Below are 20,837 nucleotides of genomic sequence, written 5' to 3'. Positions count from 1 at the left end.
AAACTGCACCTTTGAAAGCATGTTCACTCAACCTGTCCAAACATTCACAAAAATGTATATATATATAAAAAATAATAAATTGACATATTTAAAATCCCCTCTAAACCTCCAACTTAAGTTAAAGAGCTCCCTGACAACCGGCTTCCATTCCTTTAGAGGTGAGCATCCAGTAGTGTGGAGGCTGGCCTTCAGCAACACGCCACTTTTAAAAAAGGTTATTGCTCTTGTGTTAAACACAGTGGAAAAAGGGTTCAGTAAAAAGCTAATGGAAGACTTAAAGATTTTTTTTTCTATTTAGGTCTGGATCAGTGTTCATAAACTACCTGAAGTTAGTCATTTTAATAATAATTATAATAAAAAAGAAATAGGGTGAGCTGTAATTCAAATAAGTAGTCCAACAGCCTTCCCTGTAAACACTTCCATTTAAATTCATATTTGTATCAGGCCCATATACGACCGCCCTCCCTTTTTTCTGTGAAGTTTTGAACAAAAAGAGTGAATCCAACTGAGTGTCATGTTCAGTTGGCTGGTGAACATGGTGGCATTAGTATGTATAATTCATAAAAAGCATTTACACATTTTACCCCACCCTAATAATGTTCATATATGTATGTATATATATATATATATATTTATATATTCATTTATATATATAAAATTAATAAATAAACCTGACCAGTCTAAAAGCACCATTCAAGGGTAAAAAAAATCCCCATAAAATAAAAGATTTGAGGCCTTTTATAGTTGAGTCCCTTCAAGGGGAACCTAACATGTTCAACGAGTCCCCTTTGGAATATCTATCGAAATAAAACAGTAACTGCAAAAAAAGAGAAATTAATATAAGATACGTTACTCCCAAAGGAAAAACGGCTTTTTATATATTTATGCCAGGAGATTCATGCACCGGTCCTCCGCACAGCTCAACCTGAGAAAGCATGCCGTTTCTCTTTTCCAACCTGAACAGAAACGTTAAGAGCGCAGACGATCCGCGAATTCAAACGCGACGCTCGCGCTGGGTGTCGATACCGGCAAACAGCGGGAAGCGGGAAGCGGGAAGCGGTCGAGCCTTTGATCGATCCGCCTTCGTGCCAAATTACGTTCAAACTGGCAGCGATTTCTTCAACGGTCTTTTTTGTCGGTTAAAATACTGAGCCGGTTAAAAGTTTCGATGACGAACCAAACGGAATGTATATGAATCTAAAGAAGCGCGGCACGGAGGACAGCCTGCATGATCTCACATGCATCAACTCAGTAACCAGGGGGAAAATTAAAAAATGAAAGCTATAAAAAGGTATAAAGTTACATATAAAAACAAGGGGCCACTGAGAATGCTGAATAGAGCGCAAGGGCTCAGTCTTCAAGAAACATTCATAAAAACACACAAAAAGGCTCGAGGGAACAGAAGTTGTTCAGTTTGCAGTTTTACAGAGGGGAGAAAAAAAGCCTGAATTACCTGACTGCACAGAAGGGACTCAATTATGTGCCTACCTCCTTGATCAGTATTTTCATTAATGCATATTATAAATGTTTTTTGTTTTTGTATTTTTTCTTTTACTATCACAGCATGTTTTATAGATTTTTGCATTCAAATATAAAAGAAACAAACAGTACTATACCAATGTAGTATATACATATATAAGAAAAATGTTGATTAGACTTTTTTTTTTTTGTGAAGAGTGGCCGCTTCCTCTATATTCACAAAGCTCTCCTTGATCCCCTTAACGCTTAGCACTGGAAACAAGCACACGAGCAGTAATGTCTTAAGGTAAAGGAACAAACCTAGCGATAGTCATCTTCTTGTGGCAAGGCACAGGACAAAGTCGAGACACAAGCTCTGGTTTTAGTTAAGAAAGCTCGATTTAACGCCCTCGTCTACAAAAAGGCGTGGCTTTTCAGGCATATGCCTCTCCCCCTTAAGTTCATTGCACACAAAAGCTCAGGACCTCCACACCGCAGCTCCGCATGACAGACACCTGGGTGTTATGGCTTAATTTACTTTCCATAGACTTAACCTCAGTTCTGATGTACATATCCCACCTGCTCATAAGTCTCTCCACACAATGACACAAAGTTAGGAAGCCGGCAGATAGATACTAGGGTACCAGTTGAAAGTGTCCCCTGAAAATGCCTAGGAAAATACTCAAACAGCATGTTTTACAGTATGGTTCGACAATAATGAAATTAAAAAAAAAAAAAAACACTGTTTCAAACAGCAGGGAAGTGGAGGAGGAAAACTGGGACAACACACACTCTCACGCTGCTCGACTCGGATTCTCAAACCGGGACACCTTCCACACCTACTACCCAAAACAGATTTTTGTTTTCTTTTTTGGTTAGTTCTTTGGTTAAAATCCTACCAAGCTAAGCTCGTTTTTCCACCTCACTCCAATGCAGCGAGCAATCGGGTGACTACTGATGGAGGCAAGAGAGAAGCCAGTCGAACACCCCTAGAGCGTCCTCAACCTCAGAGGTAAGCACCTGCCACACCCCAACACTAAAGGCTCGAAGCCACAACCAAAATGACTCTGGCCTCAGCTATCCTTCTACCACAAAACCTCACTGGTCATGTGCAATGTATGGCATCACTAAGAGCAGGATTTCATGGCAGAACAGATCTCTCCCCCTCCATCCTCAAAACACTCTGACCAATGCAATTAAGTGCTGTCAGACTGAATGAGGGAAGGTCTATATGAGCTTCTAGAGGGAAAACTGATTCTGTTTATTAAAGCAATCAAGCAAACCTGTTTCAATCTTGCACAGCTTACAACCAAATCCCGGCCGACACTTTGGATATGGGTTAAAAATATATCATTAACACTCATGCTGTAGCAGGCAGTGAGAATGAAACAAAAAAAAATCTGCCTAAAGTTAAAAGCTCTATAAACGAACACTTCGCTTTGGGAATTAACTTAAAATAGACGCGTGGTGAAGCACATGCTGCAAAACAGAAATCCACATAATCAGCAACATATCAAACTACAACCAGAAGACAATTCAGTTAGAATTCACAAGTTATTTGAAGTATCCTTGTTTCTTGTAAACGGAACCATTTTCATGGCATTTGATGAGTATGGAAAGACATGATAAAAAATACAATGTAGTACTGTTGTTGTGAGGATTCACAGTAAAATCCTACTGCTGTAGTGACCTATATTACATAATATGAAAATGCTCACACAATGAAAATGAAAAAACAAGCACCATGATGAAAAAAGAAATTACAAAAGAACTAAGATAAAATGAGTTATTTTGCTCAAGACGGCTGGTCATAGTTTGGAAGGAACAAGAATTAAATAAGAGGCACCGTGCTCACACTAGAGGGTACCGCTGTCTATTCCTGGAAGGAAATCCTTGTGTAAGTGCTAAGCGTTCCCAGAATTACTTACTAAATTCAGTGGTTATGTTTTCTGCCCAGCCACATCTGGACCTTGCATGGGGGGGGGGTTGCACATGGGGGGTGTACATCTCTTTCTCTCTATACTCAACCAGCTCCCCCGCCCCATTTCGGACCACGAGCCCTCAGAAGAGAGCTGCTCCTCCAGATGGTGGGACGATGGCGAGCTGTTACGGGCTGGCGGTAGCAGGTGAGGAACAGCTGGGCCGTTTTCCAAAGCTGGCAGAGAGAAACCCCCAGAGGGATCAACACACTAACTGGCAGCTCAAGCATGACGGGAGACTTGGGGACTTCACCATCTCTTAAGACTGTCCTACATGTCCCATAATCCACCTGGGACTACATCATTACTGCCCCTTTTCCCTGACCCCTGCTCCCTCTCTCTCTGTGAATGGCACTAAGAATCACCCAGAATGCAATGCAAAGACATGCCTGCATCACAGGCATGGTGTCAAGTTTCTTTCTGATGAAAATAATGATTTGCCACACCGGCAAAAAAAAAACCAAAAACAAAACAAAGCAAAAAACATGTTACAGTACTGTCAATGAGTGAGTTATTGTTGTATGTAGTAAAGACAAGGAAATGTTCACAATGAAGTTCTGAACTGTGGACGCCAAAACGTAAAATGTGCTGCGTTCTGACCGCCATGGCAACCATAAAGCCAGCCCCACCCTCCGCTCCTGTGCAGACAGACGCATGGATTTGAGGATTCTTTTGGTTTCTCGACACGCAAAGAGGCCGGGGGGGAGGGGCTGGACCACGAGTCACAGGTGCAACCACCTCTCAGAGCCAGCAGCAGCGTTCTCTACCAGGACAAGGAAAAACATCAGGGATCTGCCTTCAGAGGTCAACTTTCAGCTCACACCCAATCCACTTACAAAGTGCACTAATACTTTGGATCACCAGCTCTGTTCAGCATATTCAGTCCTTTCCTGAATCTAATAGCTCTGCTCCTGCCAATTCCGTCATAAGACAAAAGTATAATGCGGGGTCCACTTTGCACTGGCACACTATCACGGGTGTCGTGTAGTCAAAAGATCACCGAGTGGTGCGATTAATGATGAACCCCTTCAAAATTAATATTGGACAAAAAGCACTCATACAAGCAGAAAATAAAAAAGCCCCAGTCTGGTTATCCTGTATTGTGTGCCGTTTGTGTTTGCATATTTTAAGTGGTTTATTTATAGCCAGAGATCAAAGCCAGCTGCACTGAAAAGATTCTCTTATGAACAGCAGAATGCTTAAAGGAATATTCTGGTCAAAAACTATAATCTGACCAACTGTATACACATATATGTGTATTCAACCTACAATATACAATTTGTAAAATATACACTCACATGACAACTTACAACCCCCACATACAAATACATAATTTAAGCCCCATCATTTCTGTTTTAAATATGTAATTAAAAAAAAAAAAAAATCTATTAAAATCAAGGATTATTTTGAGAATAGTAAGAATGGGAGAATTCTTTGAGACTTTTAAGAGGAAGAGAAAATCCAACCTTTACTTTGTAAAACAAAGGAATTTGTTTGCTTTTCTGTTTCACATCTGACACACAACTCAAGCCTACACGAGAAATGACAATAGCCATCACAAGCAGCATAGGGCTAGACACCACAGCTGACGTCAGCTTTATTAGCTTTAGGGTATTCTGTGCTGTAGTCATAGTTTCTCCAACGCAATGCCATTTCTAGCGCATTTTATGGCTTCCCTGCATTTAATTCTCTGTGACTACTCAACCCTAGTAACAGTGGTTCCCTCCTTTCACTCACACTGACTGATATGAGCAGCTCCCTCCGAGCAGCAACAGTATCTGCATTTTACCACTAGATGGCGAAAAGGCACTAATAAATGGGACCCACTAATACAACTGCAGTACCTGAAAAGTATCCTGTCTCCTGTTTATTAATGCTTTGTGAATCCTTCTGTTCTCACCATATTCACTCTAAATGGTGAATTTCGCACATTTAATTTGAATGAGAATTTAGTCTTTCACTCTGGTTTCAGAGACAGACATTACACTTGTACAAGCATTGGACTTGTATCAGAAATGCGCGTACGCGCACACACCACCACCACATGGGTGTAAAATCCTCCAAATTTGACCAGTAACCCTGTCAAATTGTCCATCATTTTGAGATCATGGAACACAAATTACAGGTGAAAATCAGTAAAAACTGAAATGAGGTTTGGAAATACTGTAATCTTCTGGTAAACTGTCTTACCAAGAAAACAATGGGGCTAATTGTATTATACTTTAAATCTATATAATGTTCATATAGACATATATGCATATACAGTATACATAATAGGTCTCTACATAAACTGCTGCATGTGAGGTCATCGATATAAACAGTAAATGTCAAATTATAGATTTTGACCAGATTTCTCCTCGATGATTTTTTGCTGGCTGCACACTAACATGAAATGAGACAAAAGTGAAATCTTTGCTCTTGCTATGTTGATGTGTCTGAAAAGGGATAATCTCTGGATAAATTGGTTAAACACGACCCCCAGCGTCAACATTGTGAAAGCAAATATAAAAGTGTCTCTTGGTTGTCAAACCCCATACGCAGTGACGGATGGAAAAATATTTCATATTACATGTGGTTCACTGATTTTTCTAATCACCAACCAAAAGACTTCTAGCCTCATTCTTGTGCTTGCTCAACGCAAGCAGTCTGCCAAATACACCCTCTTACGATCCAACATTTGTGTCTGTTGACTCCTACATTAAGTCCTGGCTTACTGCAAAACTTTGGACAAGACCTAGTCTTCAGTTCACACAAACAGTGAGGAATATTTTGCTGAAATATCAAGGCTTGGTGTCTGAGCTATGGTTTTTCTCTGGGTTTCAGAACTGAAACACATAAATCCCAAAACAAAAAAGTTCTAAGAAAGTAAACGTATTACTTCGCATTGGGTTCTTGGCTATGAGGTGGAACCCAGGTAGACTTTAAAAAATAGCTAAATACTGTTATGAGTATGTGTTTGTATCATGAGGTATTGACGGGATGTGTCACAAAAAGCTTTGCACTGGCAGAAAACCATTCCTTGTGAGAAAGCGACCTTTGTTTTTTTTTTCTTCTCTTCCTACGGCCGTATGTGCAAAAAACACGTCAGGTAAGGATGTGATATGACAAGGATTTGTTATCTGAAATTTCACATTATTAATATTCTTATTGCAACATGCCTATATTACTCTGTAAATATGTTTCAACATAGCAAGATAAAAAAACAGGAAAACACAAATGCAAAAGGTGACCTTGATTATTGCGGTCACCTCGACGTAAGTAATACTCCAGAATCACACCTTCCCTTTGAGAGAATCTACTTAGAAAAAGCACCCTTTTCTCTTTTTTTAAAACAACGTTCGACTTTCACGATCAGGGACGACACATAACCCCGCTGGGGGGGGACAGGGGGGGTCGCCTCCAACACAAAACCCTTAAAGCTTTCATCGACGGACAACAACGGCAGGACACACGGGGGGGTGTGGGGCGGGGGAGAACCCAGGAACCCTAATAATCACACCGTGACGCCTGCGCCTCCTCTGGGCTGCACCTGGCGCTCTCGTCGCCGTTGCCATGGCGAGAAGCCTCCTCGGCGTACGGCGTACCCGCGGCTGCACCCCCGTCGGAGACCGGGCCGTCCTCAGGGTCCCGCTGTCCCCCGGCCCCCTCCGCCCGCTCGGGGGAGTCGGCTGCGTGGTTCCCGCCGCCGTCAGCCGCCCCCATGTGCTTCTTGCGCAGGTGCTGGTTGAGCGTGCCCTGGAAGGGGAAGCACTTGCCGCAGATCTGGCAGTGGAAGGGCTTGTTGTCCGTGTGGCCGCGGATGTGGTACTCCAGCTGGTCCTTGCGCGTGTACTTCTTGCCGCAGAACTTGCAGACGAAGGGCGTGATGCCCATGTGCAGCCGCATGTGCCGGTCCAGGCTGCCCTTCTGGTTGAAGGACTTGCCGCAGTAGATGCAGATCAGACGCTCGCCGTAGGGGTACCACGGCCCCCGCAGGCTGCGCTCGCGCACGTCGTTCTCGAAGGCTGCGCCCCCCGGCGGGGGGTCCCCCTCATCCCGGGAGAGCCCGGCGCGGCCCGGCGCCTCGGCTGGGCCCGCCGCCACCACTGCGGGCCGCCTGGGCCGGGCCCGGCCCCCACGGAAACCGCTCAGCATGGAGCGGGAGGGGCTAGAGCTACTGAGGCTGACGAAGCACGGGGACGAGAGGGCGGGGTAAGCGTAGCCGGCCGGTGGCAGCACCGAGCCGTACGAGCCCACGCTCACCGCCAGCACCTGCTCACCGTCTACCAGCTCTGTGTGGTAGCCGTCGTCACCACCCGCCGACGAGCTGTCTGAGCAGTTGGGCCGCTCCGCCTTCTCCAGCTTCACCCGCACGTCCGTCACCTGCCCGTCCCGCCCGATCAGCTCCACGGCCTCCTGCTCGCCCTCCATGGCCGCCTCCTGCTCGGACACGCCGTCGCTGCTGCCACGGTCTGACTGCCCCTCCTCTGGGACCCGTGCCCGGGATGGGCCCCTCCCCGCCACATCTGGCCGACCTTCGGCGCCGCCCGCCGACGCCAGTGCCTGCCGTGAGAAGTACGGCGGCGAGATCTGCGTGGGGTTGACGAAGAGGCCACCGTCCTTCACGCCGTTGCGGCTGGCCAGGGGGCCGTCCTTGCCGGGGCTGCCACTAGGGGGCAGGCTGATCTTGGAGTGGATGCCCTCCAGGATCTGGGTGCACTTGTCGATGACGGCCTGCATCTGCAGGAAGCTGGCGGCGGTGAGGAAGCCGACGACGTCCTTGAGCTGCAGCGACATACGGCCCGTGTAGCAAAAGGCCAGCAGCTGCTCGAACACCTCGGGGCTCTTGATGACGGAGATGGACAGGCCGCTCATGGTGCTGAGGGCGGAGTGGTCGCGGAAGTACGGCGAGCTGGCCGCCAGCACGGCCTTGTGGGCGCGGAAGGGCTGGCCCTGGATGTGCACGATGATGTCACACAGCTTGCCCTGCAGCCGCAGCTCGTTGAGCTGGCTCAGGACGGTGCTGCTGAACTCGGGCACGTCGAACTCGATGAAACCGCTGCCGTCGTCCATGTCTCCGGCGCGTCTCTCCGTTTCGCTGACAGCCTGGCGGAGAAGAGGAAAAAAGCGGTTAGAGTGGATATGGGGGTAGGCGTGAACGGGCGCAATGTGAAATTTGTTTGGTTTTTACACTAATACAGGACCAGAGTAGGCCTGCTACTGGGCGGCCACCCAGTGAAAATGAGCAGCGTGTCTCAGAGCAACCCAGAACTGGAAAATCAGGATCGTCCCAGGGTAACCCCACCCTCCCCACCCTGAAAGTTCCATCCATGGAGTCCCAGCTGCAGTGATCACAGCTAATAAAATTCACTACACACTCACAACAACGGTTTGGTGCATCCTTCTTTGACACTGATAGCACTGAGAAAATGCTTTGTGTAGTCACACTTGATGCAGGGACTTTGGAAGGCTTGTGGCCACACCTCCTGGTAGATTTTACCAGGCACCATCAGATTTCCCCAGAGTTTCACTTGCAAACTGCTTTCCTGGACCTCAAACCACAACTGCTCCATTGGACCAAGGTCTGGAGATTGCGAATGGAGGGTCCAAAATCTTGAGTCAAACACTTTAGCAGCAGTTTGTCAGCCTAGATGAGTCTAGCTGGGTATGTTAACGGGTGTCCTTTAAGTAGAGTGATTAAACTGTGGTCACCCACACCAGTATGGCAATTTCCCAGAGTAACATCAATTCTCCGATGTCCAAAAATCCTATCTACTGCTGTAAGCAGGATGCTTGTTACCGAATCAATCCATAATGTGCACATAAATGTTCCCCCCTTCACCCGAAAATCTGGCCTCCAAGTGTTTTCTGAGAAAATTCAAAACCTGGCCAGCAATACCAGCCAAGACCCAAATTAGCCAACAGCTGGCCAACCTCACTGTAATGTAACAAAGCAGTGACTGCAGGGAAATAAGGAATGGCTACACAGAAATCCAAGTGTAATCACCACATGAGGCCTTTACTCCAACAGAGTACATGCATGTGGAAAAACGCAACAGCACTTCCGACACAAGTAATCCTCACCTCTGAACAACTGGTTACAGGAGAACTCAAATTAAAAACTGCAGTGCCTACAACAGCTGAAAAAAATACTGGCAGATGTTTAATCTGACATGAAAATCCCCACAGCATGAATGCTGCCGTCCTTTAAACCCTTATGTCTAAAATATACATTGTTACACATGCATGCACAAACGTACAACACACACGCACTCAGACACACAGCTGTAATCTGCCTTGAACCAGTCTGAGACTACATCCGTATGGCAAAGATCGGCACTGAATGGAACCCGGAGTTTCACAATGCAAATCTGATGTGCGGTTGCTGGGAGAGCAGGAAGCAGCCAGGGGATGGATAACGTGCACTGGTCATTCATGCATACACTCACTGGAGGCCCATAACAGCACAACATTATGAAGCTGCTGGGAAAAACACAGCCACTCTACCTGGCTGAGGGTAAACGACATTACACTCGCTGCACTGAAGGGTGTGCTTATGATTAGAAAAATACTGTGGCCAGTCTATGAACCACGTCAGTGAAAGCAAAATATTACAGTGAGTCAAAGAAGCAAACAGGGCTTTTTTTAAAAAAGGAAACTCAGGGTAAGGGACAAAAAGCAGTCTGTCTCAGCTTTCCATCTCTCTGCCTTCCTTTCCCCTCCTTTCATCCCCTCCTCCCTCTCTCCTTCCTTCCCTCCCTTCCTCTCTCTCTCTTTCTCCCTCTCTCTGGCGATTCAGCATGATCCTCTGAGCAGAGTCTCCGTCAGCAGTTTGGGAACGTAAACACTTTCTCCAATTGCCAGAGCTTGCCAAGGCACCTGTCCCCAACCCATATGCCTTCATCCTGGCAAGGCCTAGAGAGAGAGAGAGAGAGAGGGAGAGAGAGAGAGAGGGAGAGAGAGGGAGCGCAAGGGGGGAGGCAGAGAGAGAGACAGAGAGAGAGGGAGAGAGAGGGAGCGCAAGGGGGGAGGCAGAGAGAGAAAGAGAGAGAGAGAGGGAGAGAGAGGGAGCGCAAGGGGGGAGGCAGAGAGAGAGAGAGAGAGAATGAGAGAGGGGGGGGGAGGGCTGGGGGAGGCTTTACAAACAGGCAAGGAGGCAACTGCCAGATAAAATGAGACGGCCTTAGAGAGCGCCACAGGGAATTAAAAAATTGTGGCTTCTCTACAGTATTACAACCTTAAATAAGGTCTTTGCACAAATCGCCCTCCATTAGGAAGGATGCCCCAGTGCCAGCATCACTACACGCATACAGTAATGAACACTGGGTGCCAGAGCTGCCATCCTGAAGGCGCCAAGCACTGCTGCTTACAGAGCGTGCTCAGCCGATTCACGGCAGCGGAGGGGCGGGGGTCTGGGCGGGGCTAGGGGCAGGGCTCTGGGCGGGGCTCTGCCACGCTGCTGCCGGTCATCTCCAATGCGCGTGGCCACATGCACTCCTCTTTCACAGCACCACTCTGAGGTCATCCTCCCATGGTGTTTACACTGAAAACCTCATTTTGGCAAGAGAATCATTTCAAAATGAAACTTTTTTTTCCCCCTGGATTACACACTCATCGATCGGTGCTCATGCCTTCCACCCTGATAGGCCTGGCCCTCGCCCAGGCTTCAGGGGTGAACAGCCTGCGATTCCCTGAATGACTCCCCACCAGCACAGCCTTTCAGGCCCACGGTAACCGTCTACCAGACAGTGGCGCAATTATCTTTAGGTTTCCAACATTTCGATACACACGGGGCTCGCCTTTTCTCAGAAAAGCCAGGGGTTGTGACGAAAGAGGCCATTTCTGGTTAGTCCTCTTCTGCTTAGCCGCATTCCATTTCGAGGAGATATTTTAATGTCCACTGTCCGCTTTCACAGTGGCGAGAAGCTTCACTACATATCCACTACCTCATTAAACATTTACATCCACATACTGGGTGGACAGACGACAGACAACTGTCCCCAGAAAACACCAGGCTTCTTCCTCAATCCTCTATATCTGGAATGCTATCTTAAGAGTTTGACTGGATAGGCTATGAAGTCCTGCAGATTATCTACTCTAGTGGAAGTATAGAGCCCCCCCTCCAAAAAAAAAAAAAAACCGCCAGGATGGCAGAGTCCTTCTACGGTCGTCTACAGGGAAGTGAAATTCAACTCAAAAGGGAACCAAGTAATTTGCTCAGCCATGCAAACCAATTCATTGCATGTGAGCGAAACAGGAAGTGCCACTCAATAATTACAACCAATAAAATACAGGGAAGGGATCTTGCATGTTGACCAAAACTGCAACATAAGCACTGGAAGGGCTAGATAATTAGGAGTAACCCTCATGGTCTGAGCACACCTGACTTTGGTGCATAACGCTCAACTTTGCATGCAGATGCAATTTTTATGCTGTTGCATAAAAACGCACATGCAATGACTTGCTTGACTTTCATCTTCCGAACAACTGACGGCCTCGGCACCGTGAGAAGAGGAGGAGAGGCATGCGTGAGAGATGGAGTTTCTGCCCGCTAAAACCGTCACAAAAGTCTGTACGTGGGGGAGGCCCATTGCAAGTTTATTCATGCATTAATTAGGCTATACTTTCGCTACTTCTAGTCAGCATTATGAAGAAAACAGAACATTTTCAGTCTTCTTGCTTAGTTCTGCATTTGCTACAAAATGTAGCCATCTGTGAAGGTTCTACATAACTGCTCTTGTCTTATGCAAATACATTCTAATGTTATGACATCTGGAAGAACATGAGAGAAAAGGAAGAAATGAGGGGGGGAAGAGAAAAAAAAAAGACAAATAAAAAGCAGCACAAAAACAGTTCCCCCCCCTCCAGCAATCCCAAATGGCATTAACCACTTTGCAAGAAGGGATTTGCCCTTAAAAGAAAAAAAATGCAGTGCATATAAGCTAAGTGCAGGGACACGGCTGCTTACCTTCACCTGACGTGACAGAATGCAGCTCTGCACTCCTCTTCTCCTCAGACAGAGTATGAATAGGCCTGGAAAAAGCCCTCCTCCAGAGAAAAGGCTCAGAAAGCCTGCGCCTTACATGTGCCATTAGAAAATGAACAAGCGGAGGCAGTGCCAGCCAGGCCAGATAAGCAGAGCAGAACGCCGCTTTCCAAGAGAGGCGGCGTTTTGCCTATTTTGCAAAACTGCAAACCCGGTCCTGCCAAATTTGCTAAACAAGCAAAGCGCGGCGAGAGAGAGCGGGATTGACTACAGAGCGCAGTCCTCCCAGAGCCCGCGGACCGGGAAGGCGGCTCGCTCGTGAAGAATGAATTTTCTGCCGCTCGCTTCGTGACTGAAGAGCGAAGCGGGGACTGGATTACCCTCTGCCAGCGTACAACAGGCCCCCATCACTCACACTGATACAGTCCTGCAGATACTGTACTACACTCTAGGCTAACACTTACAAATATATTATACTAAATATATAAATACTACTCTATACTCTAAGTAAATATTAAACACTTGCACTCTACTCTAACATTCACAAATATTGCACTGCACTTTAGGTTAATGCTGGCATGTGATTCTGTACTCTAAGCGAACATTAAGTACTGAATTGTACTCTTGGTGAATACTGACAAATGTACTGTACTCAAGGTAAATACTGTACTGTACGCCCAGATAACTCTCACAAATATTGCACTGTACTACAGGCTAATACTAACAAACATTGTGCCGTACTGTACGTGAATACTGAAACACTGTGTGTACTGTGTGTGAACACTGACAAACACTGGATTCTACTATGAGCTACTGATACATACTACACTGTTCTCTCGGTTTGCACTACAAATAATGTTTAGGTTGAGTGTAAGGGAGATTTGTTCTTGCAACAAAACACATTCTCTATTAAATTAATAATGCAGTAACCAAGTGGCTGATATAGTTCATTAACTTAGCAGCACAACAAAAGGGGTTAATATGAATAGTGGTTTCCAAATGTGTTTCTACCTTTTATAAACACTAACAGAAATATTTAACAAAACTGTAAACATAAGAGTATTTTTTCAAAAACAAACAAACGTAATATTTTCATGGTACTAGCAATAAAAGGATCAGCAGCAAGTACTTTACAAATAACTAGTTGCTCTAGTTAAAACCCCCGACTCACACCCCTGTGTTTTGTGCTCTGAACATCCTCCTTTGGCTTTAATGACACAGAGGCTTCCTGTAGTCTTTCATTAGGTTCAGCCTCCTCGCAGGAGGGGTTTCTGACCACGCCTCCTGGCAAAATTGCTCCACCTCCATCACGTTCCTTCCTTTTCCCGCTCACACTGTGTCACCGGGTTCAAACGCAAACGTTCAACCAGGCTAAGATCTAGTGGCTACAGCCAGCCCAGAGCACTGTCTTTGTATTCCCTTAACTAATTCTTTGTGGACTAGGCTGTGCTTTGAATCTTCACCAAGCTCAAAGCTTCAAAGTGGAGGCAACCAGTTTTTCTTTCAACTGAAATGTCAGCGGTATACATTTGACTCCGCCCTTCCCTCAGGTCTAGTGAGGGCACCGGGAAGAGAGGATATAAAACACCCAAAAAGCAAAACGGACCCGCCTCCCTCTTTCACAGAGAGGATGAATCATAGCATGAGGCTGACCTTTATGACGCCAAAAACCCCCAACAACGAGCGTGTCCGTAGAGCCCGGCGCTTGCTTCATCTGATCATGAAACGTGGTGCCAGGCATTACTGACAAACAGTCTGCCAAATCAGCACTGCTGCGCTTTCTCTGAGGCGTTCAGAAGACGCATCTTCCCTGTGACTCTGGCATTAACAGTGGATTTACCCAGCTGATATGGAATGATGATTTTAGGCGACACTACACCCCAGACCTGGTGTCAATCACTTATTGTGAGAAAAGCCATCTCCATTCGTCCTCCCATAGGTTTGAAGCTTTCCACTCCTCTCACAGCACACAGACTGTGCTAATATCTTCCGGCATCTTCCTCCTGGCAGGGGAGGGAAATCTCCCGCAGCCTTGACCTTCCTGATACAGGACACTACCGTGGAAGCTGCTACATTCAGCTCCTGGTGATTTTTTTTTTTTTTTTTTTTTTTTTAATCACAGCCATCACCCAGCTTGAGGTCATCAAACCACTGTTTGTTTATGGTTTTTAGATGGCGTGAATAATGTGAGACCGCCGTTTATTTATGTAATAACGGGCTGGGAACAGGGTGTGCTGCCTTACGCCGGCAATGCTTGAAACCGCGAGTCGCAATCCACAAACCGAGAGACACGGTGACACAGCCCGAGGCAAGCGGCACTGACACGACAGCGCAATGTCACCATGTAATCTTCCTCCGCAAAACTTCAAAAAACCACAGCAAAGAAGCTCGCCTGAAGTTAAATTAACGACATTAATGAGATGCCAGTTTAATAGGGGCTGCGTGCCGTGATGGCGAAATGAAGAGAGCAGCATCACGGGGGCCGCGTTCTGAATGAATCACGGCTGGATTAATTAGGACGGGAGCCTTCATCAGACGCGCACCTAAAATAAATCAAGAGATTGTCCTTGGTAAGCACATACGGCGAGATGAAATTAGAAAAAGAACAGCACCATACACTTGCTGTTACAAGCATTTACTGAGGCCTTGCATACAGCTGAAACCCAGGTCGACAATAGAGGTGCAGATAAACACCAGATGCCTGATTTGGGGTCTTACAGCAATACACGGTTAATTACAACAAAATGAATTTATGCCCAAAACAGAACACAAAAACTGGACCTTTAAACAGAAAAATAAGCAAAACCATTGCATAACGCCAAACAGAACTGCCCCAAAACATTCAATACGATGTCCAGTGCCACTGACACAACGAAAAGGACCGTGACCCTGGGCTGTGTGCCGACTTCCAAGTATTGAAAGGGGTTGAAAATCTCACAGGCTTCTACTGAAACAGCTCACAGCTCGCAAAGGCCAGAGCTGATAAGGCCTCCTGATCTCTCACGCCAGAAATAAAGAGGCTTGCAGCTCATATCGGCATCAAATGAATGGGCTCACGGCTCTCATAGGGCAAAACTGAAAGAGCATGAAGTTTTCAATGGCCACAACTGAAAGGGTTTGCAGCTCCCAACAGTCATAACTGAAATGGCTCTCAGTTCTCATACACATTGACTGAAAGGGCTTGCAGCTCTCACAGGGCAGAACTGAAAAAGAATCCAGCTTTCAAAGGCTACAACTAAGAGGTTTGCAGCTCTCAAAGGCCAAAACTGAGAGCTCAAAGCACTCACAGGACAGAACTGAAAGGGCATGCAGCTCTCACAGGACAGAACTGAAAGGGCTTGCCACTCTCACTGGACATAACTGAAAGGGCTTGCTGCCTTCAAAGGATGGTCTCTTTCACCACACAGGTCCTGTGGGGGAGGTGAAACTCTGATGTCCCCGGCTTTGCGTCCAAGGGAAGGACGATAATTAAACTGCTTCTGCTGAATCGGGGCACAATTAAAAAAGAAAGACAATTAAAAACAGCCATCATCAAATTGGCCTGGGAAACGAACGCTTCGCATATTCGCCTGCTGTAATCAGTATGGATAAAAATAGCACTTTGTTACCCTTTTTTTTGCGCTGGCCCCGTCGGACAAAGCCTCCCCTTCTTTTCTCTTTAGCCACACTGACCTGGGCTGGCCAAAAGTCAGGGTGGTGTGCCAAAACCGGAGAGCCGCACCAAGCCAGCGTCCACTCCCCAACCACCCCCCCGCCCCCAACCCCACCCCGGCTCGCTCGCTGCCTGGAACCGCGGACGGAGACGTTTCTGGCTCTGAGTGAGGCGGCCCACCGCGTGCAAACGAAGGACCCCCACCGGCAAGGGGGAGAGCAAGAGGTGAGCAGGCCTCTGGCTGCTCACAAGCAGCACGCCTGCGTTCCTGCTGAAAGCGCTGCACCTCCACCCCCCCCCCCCCCCCCACAGCAGCCTCAGAGGAAAGCTTTCCAACCAGAGCCATTTTACAGCTTAGCCTGAAAGGAACCATATCTATAAAAAATGCCAGTTTAATGGGTGCAAAGCAATAATGCCTACTCGTGCACACGGCTTAATTGGTTTGGCTGCGTCCTGCGCTGACGGGGCCCGCAGTGAAAATATCCGCGGGCCAGCTGGGCTGGGACGTGGCCGCCTCCTGCAACACCACAAAACACCACCTTCACAGCCAGTGTGGGAAACAGGGAGAAAGATGAGGAAAATGGAGACGACTCAATTAAACCAGAGGCTTTGCATTTCCTGTTTCACATCTTCCACATCCTGTGAGCCTTTCCTGCGACCAATATAACAAATACCTAATTAGACAAATAAATGATTACAGTTACTGGGATCTGGCTATTATCAGCACTGTCAGAACCCAGGCCGATTCAGGCAGGGGTTTCCAGGACTTCTGTCACAGCTCTGTTGACAAGGGGGCTCAGGTCTACAGAGGAACTGAAAAACACTGTCACTGCAATTGAGTTCAAAGAAGGTGCTTCAGGGACCTGGCGCGGAGTCCTGTGAAACGCTGGTGAACTGAGTGACACCGTGGCTACGAGCCAGCATCATGTACTTTGCACTGCCATGTCAGGTTTTAATTGGTAACCATATGAAACTTTCAACCCCACTCTTATCCCACCGCCATGTCTAAGGGCACTCACCGCCCACCTAAAAGCAGAGGATTCTGGGAAAGATGTGCTGTCCTGGTGCACGGCGCTCTGCAGTGTGACCAAAACACGTGAGGTCATATGAGTACATTTACATTCACTCACTGGGGATGTGCTCTTTCCCAGAGCCATTTATGTAAGAAGGTACATAAGTGCATATAGTAGGGCTACGCAAACACCACATCAGACCACATTTTAACAAAAGTGTCAATGCATCAGACAGTGCTATACCAAAAAATAGATATAAAGTGCACAATAATCAGAATTTTAATAACAAAGCTAGTGTCAATGTATACTTCAATGCTACAATATTCCTAAAATGCAACACAAAAATAAAGACCTTAGCAATACAACTAGATAGGGGAGCCAAGCCACAGCCTGAGAAGGTGGGTCTTTAGTCTGTGCTAGATGACAGGCACCATGTCTCAAAGTACAGCTCCATCTATTGTGGAGTGGCTGCACTTTGTGAAGATATTGGGCACACACTTGAGGTCTCATGGCAATAACAGGATAGAGTTCCAAGTTCAACATTATTTTGGTTGCTGTGAAAATTAATTAAGATACCATAAATCATTTTACTTGGCTGCAGCAGGAATCAATCACACACTTCCTGTGACCTGACACTGTTCTGTTTAAACCTAGGTCTAAAATAATCCAATTCTTTCTTATTGAAATGCCTGGTGATACCAACACACCACTCAATTCAACAGTCATTTCATGTTTTTAGCCATAATTGTCTTTTCTCTTGGTACATCAAGTCTGTTCTACTGAAGCCCCCGAAACACTCATTCGGAGTTTTACCTGTCAGCCTGAAACAGGCCTACATGCTCCTTTGAAATATACAGCAGCCAAAATTACAAACACTGCATTAAACAAAGTTTAATATATAGCCCTTTTGGGAATGTTAATAATAACAAAAACATTAAACAGGCATTTAAACCAAAATGTGTGGAGTGCAAACCCTGTACATCTGCCGTCATTTTGCTATTTATGGTCATTCACCAGCACTCACAAAAAATAAGATCAATTTGTTAGAGCCCTGAATACCCAAGATAAGAAAAATTGCTGTAATAACTTACAAATGGCATTACATTATTGTCATTTAGCAGATGCTCTTACCCAGAGTCACTTACACAGGTTACAATTTTTACATTATCCATTTTTACAACTACATTTATTGAGGCGATTGTGAGTTAAGCACCTTGCCCACGGGTACAGCAGCAGTGCCCCAGAGGGGAAATGAACCAGCAACCTTTCAGCTACGAGCCCTGCTCCTTACCAGTATGCTACACTACCCCCCAAACATGACAGCTAGAGCGCCCCACTACACACTTACGTCTACATCACAAAGATATGGGGAGTCCCTCAAATCCGACCACAAACAGATCATTTAGATTCTTGTTCGTCTGCATTTTGTAACGACCCAACGGTTACCTGGTAGCTAGATAATAAAACCCCACTTTTGCAGATTTGGTGGCTTCAACATTATATAACCGCACATTCTGCAACTGCGACGAATTTGAACAGGGTCAACAGTGTGCGCCAATTACAGAGAAATAATTAACATGCCAGAAAGCATGTTCAAGTAAATTAAACGATAGCGAGGCACAGACCCAATATCTTTTCTCGGCAAAATGATGACAAAAAAATGAACCAGCGTTACTCCATTTTCTGATGAACGTCTTTCGAAAATACGTCCAAGAAAAGCGGCGTACAACATTAGACAGGTCAGGCCGTGTAACACAAAAAATTCCATGTGACACAGTGAGTCAAGTTTCCGCGTAAAATGGAAACCGAAAGATTGCGGAGATCCTCGTCTGACCCGAGTTTCCATAGCGACCCCCCTTTAAAAAGGCACTTCAAAAGGGAAATAACTGTCGTGGTGAATCTCAAAAGTGTACTACATGATCAATACGCTAGCGAGACTCTATATTACAATTAAATTGTATCACATCATCAATATGCGGGCGAGTCTCTGTATTACAATTTGCACAAGTTCCACTCATGCCTATCGATGTGCACAACAAGCAAGCTCTATGCAGCTGGCTAGCTACCTAAATGACCCACGCTTGACAGGAAGCTAACGTTAGCTAAATGTAACGACCCAGATGGGGGACCGATCATACGCCGTTCCGAGTCAACATGCATTTCAACACCGAGACTGCAATTGTGTAGCGAACTTGCTAGCGAAGTACCGACTCAGCTAAAGTCTAGGTACACCATCTACTTACACTCAGATTATTAAAACAGATTCCTGAAACTAACGTTGCCTGCATGACGTGAAAAATAAAATGTGGTGGTGCAACAACAGATCAACAGTTTCGGAGCGGTGTCAAAAGGTGTCAAAATCCCATAAAGTAGCTAACAAAGCTAATTTAGCTGGCTCGCTAGCTGATAAATTCAACTCTTGATCGACAGTCTTGGCGTAATAATCTGCAGCTAGCTAAACATATGTAGGGGGATCGAGATTGCTTCGACTTTATAAGTCGTTTTAACAGCTGGCAACGACGGCTAGATTTCCGATCGGATAAAATGTGGTAACATTAATTTCTCACTACTAGCTGGCCATTTGTGCACCATCGACTTAATTAATAAAACAGTGTATTCTTCAGATATCAAGCAACGTTAGCTACGGTTAAAGATCAGTCTATCTGACTAGATAAATTGTATGCATTCTTCAAACTTTAAAGAAATTGGATTCCCCCCCAAAAATCGTGAAGTTCGTGTAAGTTGACTTGTCAAGTTCAGAAGTCTTATCAGCAATCTCTCCACCCTCCCAGAGATCAGCTAAAATCCCTGCATTATCTGCCGTGCTGGCTCGCTAAAACATGACGGAGACAGATACAACGATCGAGACACAGTATATTAGCCAACTAGCTCCATAGTATGAATTTTAACATTTATTTACGTGAAATCGGACTAGGTAACATTGCATCACTACCTAGCCAACTCGATATTACTTGCTCGCTAGCTAGCTAGGTCGCCCACTACAAAATTCATATAGCCGGTCGAAAGTTGTGGAGCAATCGCTGCCTAGCTAGTTCGCTAACTTACTGCAAATTGGCAATGTGATATCGCTAAGAGTAGTTTATTTTTGGGTTAATAAAAACTCGACCCGTGCGGTCAGTTGACCAGCTTGCTATCCGGCTAACACTGCCGTGCTGCGCTGCCAGCAGGCTGGCGAACACGAAGGCGAAATCCGCCGATTTTGCGGCTGGACAGCCAGCTATGGATGAGCGCCTTCGGCGGCGTCGCTCGGGGGGTCCGGGGCGCGTCGGTGCGCTCAGGGGACAGCTCAGACACGTTTTAACGGCGATCTCACCTTTTCCCCCGATCAAATGTCGCCCATTCCCCCCCACCGCGGATCGCTTTGCTCCAGGCCTCCTCCTCCTACTCCAGCTACGCATCGGGCGACTGCTGTTTTCCCAGCTATTCCACGCCGGAAGTGAATGTGTCACGTGAGCGCAACTCTTCCGGGTCGAAAATGTAGTAGTAGATGAAGGTTGCCGGTTCCACTCCGCCGCTGGGAAAATGCTGCTGTACCCTTGCTGCAAGGGGCTTAACCCACAATTGCCTCAGTAAATATCCGGCAGTATAAATGGATAAAATTGTAACCTACATATATGTATGTCGGTCTGGATAAAAGCTTCTACTAAATGACAATAATCTAATGGCTGTAAATTATTGCAGCAATGTTGCATATATTGGGTATTGAAGCCTAGCAAATTGATATTATTTTGCTTCAGTGGTGGGCTGCT

General features: G+C 46.1%; 1 protein-coding gene across 2 annotated transcripts; it reads right to left on the bottom strand.

Moving 5' to 3' along the window:
• Positions 1 to 2,699: 2,699 nt before the first annotated feature.
• On the bottom strand, positions 2,700 to 20,499 carry zbtb34 (zinc finger and BTB domain containing 34). Of its 2 annotated transcripts, none has more exons than XM_036527597.1 (2): positions 20,402 to 20,499; positions 2,700 to 8,522 (listed from the first exon to the last, which is right to left on the bottom strand). In XM_036527597.1, the coding sequence occupies exon 2, from the start codon at positions 8,487 to 8,489 to the stop codon at positions 6,924 to 6,926; it is 1,566 nt and encodes a 521-aa protein (XP_036383490.1). In that variant the 5' UTR covers positions 8,490 to 8,522; positions 20,402 to 20,499; the 3' UTR covers positions 2,700 to 6,923. The 2 variants fall into 2 exon arrangements, with proteins under 2 accessions (XP_036383490.1, XP_036383491.1); XM_036527598.1 differs by lacking the exon at positions 20,402 to 20,499 and adding an exon at positions 12,385 to 12,442.
• Between the last annotated feature and the right edge of the window lie 338 nt (positions 20,500 to 20,837).

This window comes from Megalops cyprinoides, chromosome 4 (genome assembly GCF_013368585.1).
Source record: "Megalops cyprinoides isolate fMegCyp1 chromosome 4, fMegCyp1.pri, whole genome shotgun sequence".
In the NCBI taxonomy this organism is placed as follows: Eukaryota; Metazoa; Chordata; class Actinopteri; order Elopiformes; family Megalopidae; genus Megalops; species Megalops cyprinoides.
Note: the sequence above shows the minus strand (reverse complement) of the source record. Positions and strands in the feature narration are given on the sequence as shown.

Excerpts from the sequence above, each read along its gene's own strand:
- zbtb34 (XM_036527597.1), bottom strand. The coding sequence starts at position 8,489 with ATGGACGACGGCAGCGGTTTCATCGAGTTCGACGTGCCCGAGTTCAGC.